This window comes from Taurulus bubalis, assembly GCF_910589615.1.
Source record: "Taurulus bubalis genome assembly, chromosome: 2".
In the NCBI taxonomy this organism is placed as follows: domain Eukaryota; kingdom Metazoa; phylum Chordata; class Actinopteri; order Perciformes; family Cottidae; genus Taurulus; species Taurulus bubalis.
In genome coordinates this window covers 15,395,008-15,408,800 of record NC_136590.1, presented here as the reverse complement: position 1 = coordinate 15,408,800, position 13,793 = coordinate 15,395,008, and the positions used below count along the sequence as shown (strand labels likewise).

General features: G+C 39.2%; 2 protein-coding genes across 2 annotated transcripts; one reads left to right on the top strand and one right to left on the bottom strand.

Moving 5' to 3' along the window:
• Positions 1 to 1,191: 1,191 nt before the first annotated feature.
• On the top strand, positions 1,192 to 4,722 carry nptx2b (neuronal pentraxin IIb; the record flags this gene model as incomplete). Its single annotated transcript, XM_079214545.1, has 5 exons — positions 1,192 to 1,632; positions 2,058 to 2,277; positions 2,771 to 3,015; positions 3,109 to 3,288; positions 4,492 to 4,722. The coding sequence occupies 5 exons, from the start codon at positions 1,192 to 1,194 to the stop codon at positions 4,720 to 4,722; spliced, it is 1,317 nt and encodes a 438-aa protein (XP_079070671.1).
• Positions 4,723 to 8,854: 4,132 nt separating this feature from the next.
• Positions 8,855 to 12,619, bottom strand: tmem130 (transmembrane protein 130; the record flags this gene model as incomplete). Its single annotated transcript, XM_079237751.1, has 7 exons — positions 8,855 to 8,989; positions 9,333 to 9,439; positions 11,356 to 11,558; positions 11,804 to 11,888; positions 12,062 to 12,207; positions 12,291 to 12,462; positions 12,559 to 12,619. 7 exons carry the CDS (start codon positions 12,617 to 12,619, stop codon positions 8,855 to 8,857), a joined length of 909 nt encoding a protein of 302 aa, XP_079093877.1.
• Positions 12,620 to 13,793: the final 1,174 nt, after the last annotated feature.

Sequence of the window (13,793 nt, the reverse complement as noted above, 5' to 3'; positions counted from 1 at the left end):
GTCTTAATGGGGCTAAAAGGGATTTTTTAATTCATATTATCTCTAGTACTTTATTGTGGTCAACTCACACGCAGTCTTTTACGCTTTGAAGGGCATTTGCATTCACACATTTTTACTGACTAGCCAATTGTCTGATTAATTCAGAGCACTGTCAAGCTATTATAATCAATTAACCAATATGTCAATATATATATATATATATATATATATATATATATATATATATATATACGTATATATATATATATATAATATATATATATATATTATATATATATATATATATATATATATATGCTGAGCATTTTCTTTAGTTAATTGATTCAGCATTTCTTTTCCATAGCAGAGGGTTTGACTCTCCCTCAGAGCCACTTTCCTCAAAAACATTTTTTGTTTTCTTTGTCATCAAAAATAAAACAAGTTGCATGCGTCATAGTGAAATACAATGTTTCTCACGCTTCCCTAAAATAGTTTATCCCCCAGTAACAAATATAGACATATTGGACAGTATTGATTTAACTTTAGTATTGTAATGTTGTAAATATAACAATTCCCATTCAGTTGCATTTTTTTCCATATAAACTAAAGCTTTATGACCAGAATTAAATGTTGAATTAACATCTGCAGCAATAAACCAGAGAGCATCAGAATAAGCAGGAGTGAGAGCAGATATGGGGACATGAAATGATACCGAGATGCAACAAAAACTGATGACGTCTTTCAAACCCTCTGACCAGTTTAACTGTTGTGAGACAATTACCTCCTCGCAGTCTCCATTGCTTGTATCCCTTTCAATATAGATAAATGAACAAATGTTTTCCCCAGCTGCTCGGTGACGTCAGCCTACTCCAACCAATCCAGAAGCTTCGGCAGACACCTTTTTTTGGTAATCCTCTTTCGTAAGAGGAGCTGTCCGGTCAGCATCGCACTGTGCGCTCTGTTTGCGCCAGAAATAGTTCCTTAGGAACTTTAAGTGGCCGCGACTTACAGAGACCGAAGCACCCATGATCGGATTTTCTGCATTTTGCTGTTTGGGCATGGCGCTACTTTGTAGAAATAGTTGTACGTGATATTTAGGTGGACCTATTCAATTTGACGCACTAAAACTACAAAGCGATTTCGTTAGAGAGAGTTAAGGGTTTAGTGTTTAGTGCCTTCCCCTTGATTTCCCTTACGGTTAAAGCCGCCGGTATGTTTTCACTCTTGTGCGGATTGTTATGCGTTTGTGCGCTTGTCAGCGGTCAACTAGCGAACAGCCAGGCGGACGATGGAAAGCGATACATCTGCCGGGCTGTACCCCTCAGCGGCGATTTAAGTTGCCCTGTGACTTTGTTACCAGAGCTGAACGCCGGGAGCCAGGAAGAGGAGCTCAGGAATACTGTCATGCAGCTACGAGAGACAATTTTACAGCAGAAAGAAACGCTTTCCAAACAGATAGGCACCATCAATGAGCTAACCACCAAGCTGTCCCTCTGCGCCTCAGCCACCGACGATAGGAAGTACGACAAGGGGGGTTCCTGGGGCAAAGAAAAGCAAAACACAATGGGGGATGTTCCCAGAGATCCAAATGACACAATCGACAGTCTTGGAAAAACTATGCAAGGGCTCAAGGACCGGCTGGAGAATTTGGAGGTAAGTCGGAACCAATTACGCAATGCTACCTTCTGTGCCAAAGCCATGCGTAAAGCACAGTTTGACTCTTGGAGCTGATTTATTGGATTACCACACTTTGTGGATTCCCTATAGACTGGCACTTATGAGAATCATTACGCACCATGGGGATCTAACAGAAGGTTATGTGAGAAAGAGATTGTCTAATTGTCCTGCTTTGAACTTCCTAAAATTGTGCATAGCTGGGGATCATTTATTGCTACATGTATTTACATGTACTACATTTTCAGGCCTTTCAACCAGTGATACAGGAGAATGGACTGATGGAGCGGTGATGTAAGACATCACTTGTTGGGAGGGGGGGGGGGGGGGGGGGGGGGTTGTCTAACTGTCCTTGATAATCGTGTGCACTTCCGGCTCATGTTTACCTGTCCGTCCTTCCTCAGCAACAGCATCTGCGAGCCAACATATCCGGCGCCTCGTTCCCCAGTGAGCTCCGCGATCTGCTGCAGCGTCGGCTCAGGGAGCTGCAGAAGCAGCTCCTGAAGAAAGTCAGCAGCCTGGAGGAGGAGAAGAGCATGCTGTCCAATGCCACAGCCGCCTACAGGCTGAAGACAGAGAGCACGCTGAGCGCCCTGGTGGACAGGATCAGTGAGCTGGAGAAAGGTAACAGAAAACACTACTCATCACTGTACTGATGAAGTCAAGATTACGGTTATGAGATGATCGGGTAGGTAAGGTGTACAATAGAGAGGATGAGTCAATGCGAATATGGTGTGACACAGAAGGAAATATAAGACTGTATAAAGAATGCTACCTATTGTACATCTAGGACACTAATGGAGAGGAGGCAGAGGAAGGCACTCAGGGGAATACAAGCGCTGAAAGGGTCTGATGAATCAGAGACAAACATGGACATTTCTTTATATAAAAGGGCCTTTGTTGAGGTTTTATGTCACCACAGTCTGTGTATGAAACATAAAGGGAAGTGATGTGGTTGCCATTCCAAGGTAGTAATTAACAAGTTCAAAAATAATAATTATGGGACACTTCACAACTCTACCTTCCTGACCTATTCTCTCTCTCTCTCTCTCTCTCTCTCTCTCTCTCTCTCTCTCTCTCTCTCTCCCTCTCTCCCTTTCTCCATGTCTCATTCCAGGAGGAGGAGACTTCAAGTCCCCAGAGCTCTTTAAGCTGTCCCTTCCCCAGCGGACCAACTACCTGTACGGCCGCATCACCAAGAGCCTACCAGAGATGTACGCTTTCACCCTGTGCATGTGGATCAAGTCCAGCGCCAGTCCTGGCATAGGCACGCCTTTCTCTTACGGTGTACCAGGGCAAGCGAATGAGATTGTGCTGATCGAATGGGGCAATAACCCAATAGAGCTGCTCATCAATGACAAGGCAAGGAGTTTCTCGTTTCCTAAATCTACTAAACCTGTATAGTTATATGATAAACTAAACCACAACTATGTACATTGTATTCTGAACCATTAGGTTGCCCAGTTGCCGTTGGAGGTACGTGATGGAAGGTGGCACCACATCTGCATCTCCTGGACCACACGGGACGGCCAATGGGACGCTTACCAAGATGGAGGGAAGCTGGGAACTGGCGACAACCTGGCAGCCTGGCACCCCATCAAACCTGGGGGGGTCATCATCCTAGGGCAGGAGCAGGTGAGCTATCGCAGTCGGACCCCTTGAGTCAGACGCACGCCGGTATCTGTAGACTTACTCATCACTGTAGCTCCCTTGTTCTGATCAACGAAAGCAGAACAGAACATGAAAATACTGCATTAGTTGTTGAACTAATGCAGCATTTTCACATTTTCACAAGTCAAACACTTCCAAGTGCAATGTCAAGCAGTTCTGCTAATAAGCAGTGTTATTTATGGAGCACCTTTGTACACCTGAAGCAGCAGTAATTAGCCGGTGGCAGGTTATCATGACAGAACACATAGCAAAATATTGTTTCTATCACTGCCCACATATGCTGAGGTCTCCTTCTGGACCGAATGAGTCAGAATGAGATCCATCCATCCGTCAGTTAAGTTTTGTGGAAATGTAATCAGTATTTAAGGACTGTTCTTGTCAGAGGACATTTTCAAACTATATGATTCAGAACTAAATGTGGAACAACTATTGGATGGATTACCATGAAATGTTTTACAGATATTTGTGTTCCCCAGAGGATGAACTCTCAACATAGACTGCTTTTTGGGATTTAGCACAATGAAAGAGCTAAATTGGCAACAAAGTTGCTCAGATGATCTTATGAAGGGTAATTCACTTGAATGTAGATACTATACACTGCATACTGCATCCTACTGATAGTATGGATTAATAATAGTATTCAGTAATGTGCGGAATGGGATCACAGATCAGGCCGACTGTTTTGTGAACTACGGTGTGACATTTGGACAATAGTTCCTTTTCACAGCAGCCATTTTGACATGCCAGCAGGGTAAACACAGGTGTAATTAATAATATTAATTATGGACCCATTCTATGAAATGACTCACAGTCATAACAGTGAACCAGTATGCAAAATGCCCTATGGCCCTGGCCCACCTAAATGGAACAGGGCCATACTTGTGTTAACTTTATTAATTACACCTCTGTTTACCCTGCAATGACATGTCAAATCTCAAGTAAAATCGTGGCAGATCAGATATTAAGACAGATTTTGCGCCATTTTAAATGCTTCAACATTTGCATCATCGAACAGGACAAGGAATACAACACTGTTTGACCCTGAACGTTTAATGACAATCCATAGTCCCACTGACTACTTCCTCAACCTCTGTAAGATAAATGCCTTTGATTACATTATAGTTGATGCGTTTGCCATTTACATTCTGCTGTTTATGGCCCTCACAGGACGTGGTGGGCGGGCGCTTTGATGCTGGACAGGCCTTCGTGGGTGAGCTGAGTCAGGTGAACATTTGGGACCGTGTTCTGAAGCCGGTCGAGATCCAGTCCATGGCAAACTGCAGTGCTTACATCCCCGGGAATGTGATCTCCTGGCTTGCAACCAACGTTGAAGTTTTTGGGAGGGGAGCGTTCAAGCGGCCCTTGGAGATGTGTCAGGAGCGACTGCCGAATGCTTAAAACTCATCTGTCCGGCCTGTCTTTAGATTAGCTGCTGTTTCCATCCATTCAGCATTTTTTTTAATTGTCTTCTCTTGCTGAGAGGCAGTTTATGGACTTCACTTTACACATTGACGTGTAACAACTTTGCTCTGCTTCAGAGAGATATTTGCGATTTGGGATCTAGGTGAGAAGAGGTCAAGTGGAGGGTTAACCCCATCATTGACTGGTGGCCATTTCATATCAAGTTGCAATCAGAGAACTACATGTATTTCTTTACCGTGACTAAGGTACTTAGTCCTTCAACACACCCACCACCATGGGAAAAGGTCACCTCAGGTATCAGTGCTAAGACATACATCCTCATCCCCACTCACTCGCCCACACACCCCGCCCTCCTTAGCTTTGAAGTAATGAAAATCCACTCTAGTCCGGCACAGACGCACGCATGTTTTGCTACTACTACAAATACACAGACACTTTGCCGTTGACATGTGAGTTGGTATTGCGTGCAGTGGCAGTGAGAAAAGATTAAAGGTCTGGCTAGTGTTATGTCTATTCCTTAACTTTAAATTGGCTTAGAGCCAACATCAATCCCACCTCTGATCCTGACACGTTCAGTCCTTTTTAAGGAGAATATAACTGGAAAAGTACAATTTGGCTCTTTATCTGTACTAATGGGTAGTTGGAGCATGTTAGCAATAGCTAGTAGAAATAGTACTGTGGATTTAGTTTGACATCTTTGCATACATAAGTGATACCAGTGAGTTTATCACCGTGCTTTTCTTTCCTTGCCTTGATCTGTTTCCAAACTTGTTTAAATGGTGAATCATGTTTAAAAATATATTCATAGCTGCAATGTTGTGATATATCTTCAGTTTATAATTTGTAACATTGTCGCAGTGGATTGTCCAATCAAGCATTCAACTTTTTTTTTTAACTGATTAGATCAAAATTCTCTGAAATGTATCTTGAATGTGAAGTGTAATTTTCCATTATTTTGTGTCTTTTAATGTAATCATTGTTTTTAGCACATGTACTGTATAAGGCATTGTCCATATTTTCTTGTGGCCTTCCTTTGGAGACCTAAGTGCCAATAAAGGTTTTATGTGTTGAAAATGATTTGCTTTGCCAATAATGAAAATGTTGAAAATAAAGAAAATTCCTACTGCAAATTGAATTGATAAATGTCGGTTTGGTTTTATCTGTCAGCCATTACATTGCAAGTTTCCTGCTAATCAATGCAATTCCTGTTATCCATTTGACATATTAGTTATGGCAGATCAACACCAGTTTAAAATAATGTTGCTTCTTGGTATCAGTATTGGTCAAGCTGGTAAGGTGACAAAGGAGAGACATGAGTTAATCACACAGGCTGAGCAGGATCCTGAGGCTCAGATGGCTCGGGTCAAGAACACAACAGGTGTCCTGCGTCCTGGGTGGCATTAGCAATACTTAACAGATGAGAAAGGCTGAAAGGTCAGAGATGGTGTCTCATACACACTTCCTCAGACAAAGCAGCTCTTTCCAACAACACTCTGCTTTGAAAACTACTTAAGGAGGGCTAAAACTGTACATGTTGATGACCACAAAGTATAAGCTTCTATTTCAGCTCTTTAAATGCGAGATGAGCTGCTCAACCTGAGCAAAACAGAACAATCAGTGAGATAAAATGTGCAAAAACGTTTTTATTTATGCAGTTCAAATGCACCTCTGGTAAATGGGATAATGTTTGGTCAAGAAATTGTGACATTGGCCTGATTAAAAAAACATGACACTGTACGGGTCTCTGACGGGGATTGAGTTTTGGTGTTGCAGGCATTACAATATGATCTTTGGTGAAATCATCTGATTTATGTGTTCAAATTCCCACAGGACCGTTTTTCAGGTGGTCTTGTCTGAAGACTCAATTTATGCTGTTTGAATTGTAATGCTGTAGTAAAAGGCACTTTTATGTCTCTCTCTTCACAACAACCCATTTTCCAATGACACAGGCTGAAAGGAAACAAAGCAATTACATAAAAGTCTCTATCCGCCCTATGTGGAGCTAAATACAATCAATAATGGTCATGGAGATGGAAAAGAAGACGTCCAAGGCCAGTCTGTATCTGTTCATACTTTGTTAATGTTTTATGTCTGATTTTACAAGCTGAGATAAGTGGATAAGGTTGGTTGGTTAGTTGTTGGATTATTTGTATCGTGCCAAAACATTTTATGTGATGGAAAAATGATGAGAAACAAAGAGGCGCTATTAAGTAAATTACCTTATATCATACAGAAAAAAAACTACCATGACAACCTGGTGAAAAGGTTTGACAAAAACAAGTTTTTTTAACAAAGATAGAAATAATTAAATGGAAAAGTCTTTTTGTTTGAATGGATGGATTTACTGTGTTATCAGAGACTCGACAACTACAAGTTCACTCTATTAGCAGCACTTAAAGCTGCACTAATCAATATTTCTATAACAATGTAGACTTTCATCTGCTCAATGTGTAGATAGGCACCTGTTTGTCAGTTTATGGCTTTAAGCTTAAAATATTCTGATTAACTTTGGATATGTTTTAGTAATTTGGATAACACATTTCTAATGAGAGAGCACATAAATATGATCCTACCACATCGAAGGCTATTTTAATATGAACAACTACCCAGCAGCGATAGATGATGTAGCATATATTATGTTGTTCAAATCCATGTTCGTTAAAAGTTATTCTTCTCAAAAAGGAAAAAGGCTGCAGACTTTAGTACAGCGGTGTTTCAGCTCAAGGTCGATCCTTTGATGGATGTGAGGTATTCATTTTAGCACCGGCAGCTTCCCACAGCGTAACTGACAGCTGCCATTCATCAGGAGACTCACAATTAATAATTTTGTGACATCTCTAACAGAGGACGAGCAATCATTAAGCACCCGCATGGTATGACTGACGTCAGCGCAGTTGGAAAGAGTCAAGGATTCAAGCCTACCACTTTGGTCCAGGCTGTGATATTTCAGCAACTTTTGGATATAATGTCATGAAATGTGCATCCTAATGACTTCTTCTAGCGCCACAAGCAGGTAAAACATATCATCTTTCCAGTGAAGAAGTATCTTTATCTACAAATTGGATTGGCACAACCTGCTAGCATGACTGAACACTCTTACATTGTGTCTCAAATCCAGAACAATTACTGCTAATTTCTTGTAAATAGTGTGTTACATTGTGGGTGAAACAGCTTCAACTTATTCAATAAGTGTTAAGTATTGAAAGACAAACAAAAAAGAATCAGTTACGCTTTCTGTAATGTGGGGTGACTGTGGCTCAGTGGTTAGCATGCTTGTCTTTCTATCAGATGACCGGTGGTTCGCTCCCCGGCTCAGCTAGTCGTTGTTGTGTCCTTAAGCAAGACACTTAACCCCTAATTGCTCCCAGTTGCTGTGTCTACGGTGTATAGAGCAAAAATGTAAGTTGCATAAAAGCGTCAGTTAATGTAATGTATTGCTATCATTATTATCTGTTAGTATTAAATGATTAAGTACGTTGATACTTATGTACGTTATGTACAGTGACAAATCTTGAGTAGTACTTATTCTATTTGTTTAAGAATTCAAACATGGAGATCTGCTTAATACAAATGGTATATACAATATTTTAGTTCTTTAATATTTCGCACTGCGAGAAAAATACAATCTAAAAAAGGAAACATGTTTCCGGAAAGCAAAGCATCAATACATCAATATGGGGGAGGAACATAATTAAATGATCTATTCACAGCATGATTAGCCAAGCATTCATTGTTTAAACATGATCTGCAATTGCACAATTAATTTATTATGAGTTAATTTGAATGTCAGCCAAAGGTCTGTGGCTCATTAACTGATCAACCTTTATAATACAGAATGTGTGTGAACTACTTACTGACAGAACATTTGTGACTCAACAATTCACTAACACAGCTCAGACCATAGTCTTAAACACATACAGGCACTGCTTATGCAACTGCATTTAATAAAATGTGCTGTGGACAAATTATTCACAGATTTAGCTAAATACACATATAGCATATGCAAGATGAGAATTGTTCTGTGATGACATAATTGTGCATTTTATTTTGCCTACATGTGCCGGAGCACAGACAGAGCAGACAAAAGGGAGCAGTGTGATGGTTAAGATCAGTATTGTGTCCCATACTGCACGAGGAGTGGCTCCTTCTCTCCCCTCTCCACATTGGGGAAGTTAAAAACAATTGCCCTTTGACCTTCAGATTCTTGGTTCTTCAGGAATATAGCATTGCTGGAAGTAGCAATCTGCAAAAAGAATCAAATATGCCAAGACAAATGTGATAAAACATGTTTGTTTCAACGTATTGGATTAAACTACACAAACTATGAAGACATTTCTTGGAGTTGCTTTGCCACACACATGTATATGTGAGCACAGACAGCCTCCTTGTGGTCATAAACTGCAATCACTGAGGGTTTGGACTCTTCATCAGAGCTAATGAAGACAAACACCCATCAGGGATTATTTACTGCACAACATGATGAAGCATGCTACCATTGTTTGCCTGGGCAATAAAGAGTTCTCTTGAAATATAAAAGCACACTTTACATAATGTGAGTTGTCTTTGTAAGATGTTCTGTTCTGTACCTGAGATCTGTTGTGGTGACGAGGGCGGCAGGCGATGACCGCGATGAAGGAGAAGGTGGCAACAAGAATGGCAGCACATGACAGGATGAAGATCAAGTGGGTGTTATCTGCAGTTCAAACAAAAGGAAAAACATGTGTTGCTTGTGAGTTTGGTCCTTTTAGAATCAAAGTCACAGCTAAACAACACTTACACAATGTTTTAACTTGCATTTTAAACTGAATTTTAAAAATATTGAAAAGTCTATCCCATACCCCAACTGTTCATTTTGATATCACAATGTTAATAAAACGCTTGACTTTGTTACATTGTTTTACATTTAAGATATTAACTTATGTGAATTCCAGTGAGTCATGTAAACATAGGAATATTAAAGGAGTATTCATGTTAAAGTCTCATCACAACAGCAGTAAATCAATTGAACACAGCGACATGTGCCGAGCAGCCCTGATGTCCACTGTTCTGTTCTCTCCGTCTGTGGAACTAACGCAGCTAATCAGCACATCAGTTTCATCTGAAACACCTCATGACACAACACGGCGTCCCTTAGCTTCAAGAACCTTTTTTGATTGGGGGAGGCCATCCAGAAGAGAAGGATTAAATAATACATTATTTATTAACTTTTAGAAATAATTAACTGCATGCACGCATCAAATTGAATTGATTCATTGTAAAGTGTCACTAATTTTGATTCATTCAACGGAGTGAGTTTAGAGAACTAAGAGAGCCGTGCAAATGATAACCTTAAAGTCGTTAGTGGATGTAGGTCAAAGTGTAAACAAATTAATACATTTGTATAATAACATTGATATTTAAAGATTATGACAAATGGTATGGGTTTATTTGAAGATAGTAAGATTTTACAAATAAAATAACCAGTTCACCAATCACCTGCTCAATTGAAAGGGGACATACGTAGATGCATATGTATATATATATATATATATATATATATATATATATATATATATATATATATATATATATATATCTGTATATATATATATATATATATATATATATATATGTATATATCTGTATGTATATATATATATATATATATATATATATATATATATATATATATTTATATATATATATATATATATATATATATATCTGTATATATCTATATACATACAGATATTGTACTGTAAGAAATTGACAGACAATTTGTATTTTACAAATATTTAAACTGGTTTATATCCTCTTCTCTCTGTTTTAATGTTTTGATTTATCATCAAAAAGCTTTTTCAAGGTTCTCTCGTTCATTCATACAAGCTGATAATAAGAGTAAAAAAAGAAGTTCCCATGTTAAGTGCAGTGACAGCTTGTTCTCATTCATGTTTTCATAATTTTGACAGACTTCGTATGAATTATGTCACTGTCAGACATTTCTTTTCTATCCTTGAAAGTGTTAAATGTTGTTAAGTTAAAGGGAAAGTACTGCATCATAGCTTGAGGAGTTAAAGTCTCCGGTCTCAGAGCTCACAGCATGACATCAGAGCAGTTGAGGGGTCGCTATGGTTCAATGTTCGTCATGTGAGAGTTGTCCCTAGGTGTAAATATGTGTTTGGGGAGGATGGATCTACAACTTCACAAATGCTGTTTCAGTAGAATCAAGTGGAGGAATGAGAAAAAACATTATATATATATATATATATATATATATATATATATATATATATATATATATATATATATATATATATATATATATATTATCTACATTAAAGTAGAGGCTCCGCCTTGTTGGGTAACTTTATGAAAATGCACTTTTGTCATTATCTAATATATTTTGGAGTTGTTTCATAACCTTGAATGGTCAACCACTTTCCTAAGCCTTAAATTCAGAACCCAAGTATCTGCCTTTTAATCCCCCCTGTTTCATTTCTTGCTCAAATATGTTGTGTCTTGTCTCTCCTATCTTCTTCCATGGAAAGTTGTTTGTGTGTGTGTGTGTGTGTGTGTGTGTGTGTGTGTGTGTGTGTGTGTGTGTGTGTCTGTGTGTGTGCGTCCACTCACCGTTTCTCCTGACATAGAGGCTGAAGGAGGTCTGCAACTTGCTTATGTCATTGTGGACGCTGATGTCAAGGCAGTGGATGCCGGCAGAGGTGAAGGTGTGGTTCAGTCGCAGCGTGTTTTCATACAGCATGGTCAGCGTGCAGCTCCCTGTCGGGTCCGGCACACAGTTGGGCAGGAAACTCCAACACACCCATATGGGAGGGCTAAAGACACACACATATACAGGAGAGAGGTGTCGTGGTATTTTACCTGCATTGGTCAAGCATATCAAAATGAAATAAAACATCTTAAAAATGAAAGGGTAAACAGACAGGGTTATATGATATTCTTTTTCGTACTGATCATTTCCATTGTAACTTGCATTGATCATATTGTATTCAATATGTCAAATTCAAAGGATAGCATGCCTTTAATTGCAATAACCATGAAATAAAAAAATGTGGCTTACCTTCCATCAACATGAAAAGCCAAACTAGTGTTCTGAGACACCTTGTAATCTGAGGGCCCCTTCAGTTCGATGTTTTTAATGGCATCTACACATTAATTTCAGTTATTAGTCATTTTGTCAATTTCTAGGATTATTTTCAGCTCACCATTACTTACCATACAGCATGTATATGAGACCATTTCAAATAAATTGGAAGGCTGGATATGAAGCTTTTATATTTTGTAAACTGCACATGAACTTAAACTACAAACTACAAACCGAGGACTTGGACATCCGTGGAGTAAACATCAGTAATTGGAGGTGAATATTTGGTCACGATCGCTCCAACTTTTAGCCGTAGTGTGTAGTTCCCCGATTCAGTGTAATGATAGCGAACCATTGGCTCGGTCCCTTGGATCACCTCTCTGCATCAAAAGAAGTAGTAAAAGAAAAAGAAAAGCGTCCCACCTTTTTTTTTAACATTTTAAATATTGAAAAGTCCTCGTACCCATTGCCTAAGTCCCACGTATAGCTGAACTTTGCCGTGCTGAAATTCTTTTGCGGATCGAAGAGTTCAAACATGGTCTCAGTGGGAACATCTGAAGCCAGTTCTCTTGTGTCCCTCACATAGGAGGCATTTCCTTCCATCTGATAGAAAACCAACTTCCCAGCGATGTTTTCTGTAAAGAAAAAGAAAGAAGTAATACAGTAAGTAATAGTTATGAAGCTACAATGCCTGTAAGAAAAGTATAAATGAGAATTGTGGGATGACCTACCCAAATCTGTCAAATTTTGTGTGGCCTCTGCCACACTCAGGCCGACCAGAGGAAGGAGCATCAAGATCCATGCACATTTGTTTCTGCAGGCATACATCCCACAGTTTAAAAAGAGATCAACCATTTCACATGTCTTACGGGATGTTAGATTTACCTGTCCATAACTGCTGGTTCGCAGGAGGACCTCAAGTAGAAGTTAATCCTGGAAGCAGAGTGGTTGGACTTGGACAAATCGAGGGGGAATGTGGCTCCTCCTGACTGCCTGTGAGATTCAGAGCATGCTGTGAAGCTGTAAAGGCTTGAAATTGTCACCATGCGTTTCAATCATGTGGCTCTGGAGCAACAATCAGCTTTTGTGAAGGAGGCTCTGGCCGGGTCACATTTCTGTCAGAGATGTGGGGCATCTTTCTAAGATGTGGCCGTTTGAAAACAGAAATAACACCTATAGTTTCATAAGGAAAGTGGAGGTGTATTTATATCCACATGGTGGTGCTAACAACTAAAGGTTCAACAACAAAAAAGTACTAGATGAAGTATATTGATAGAAATGTATTACCATTTCTTGTTGACCTATATTCAGATTTAATTTGTTAAAGTCAGCATAACTTCCCCTTTTTTCTATCTCTTACATAGAACAAAAATAAAATAATTGTATGTATGAAATCCTTCAAAATATAGCCTACACAGATACAGAAGTGACATTAAATGATTTGTTTTGTCTTGCTATCGTGAAGCTATACTTTGGGGAAAGCAGACAACTGCTCCAAGGCCTAGACCTGCAGGGGCCCCAAATGACTCATGTATTTGATTAATTGCATGTGAGCACTGCACTGTTGTTCACTCTTGTATGTAATATGAACAATACTTGAGAAGTGGGCTATGCACCTTTACCCCAATTATGATTTGTATTGCCTTTAAGTCTCATCAAAAGCAGGCTGGTGATATGTATACTGCCGCTATCAGTCATATTTTACAGTAAATGTCAAACTATGTAAATAACTTATCCTCCTTTCTAAAGCCATGTGACATTTACCTAGCATCATGATACTTCTTAATATCTCATCAGGTCGTCCTAAAACATTTCACACGTGAAAAACACTATGTGGCCCATTCAGGCGTGACTTTATCATGAACTCAGTGGTGGAAAGTACATTTAGTAAAGTACTGTACAATTATTAAGGTTCCATATTATGATGCTTTATCTTTCTAACCCGCAGTTAATGACTTTATAGATT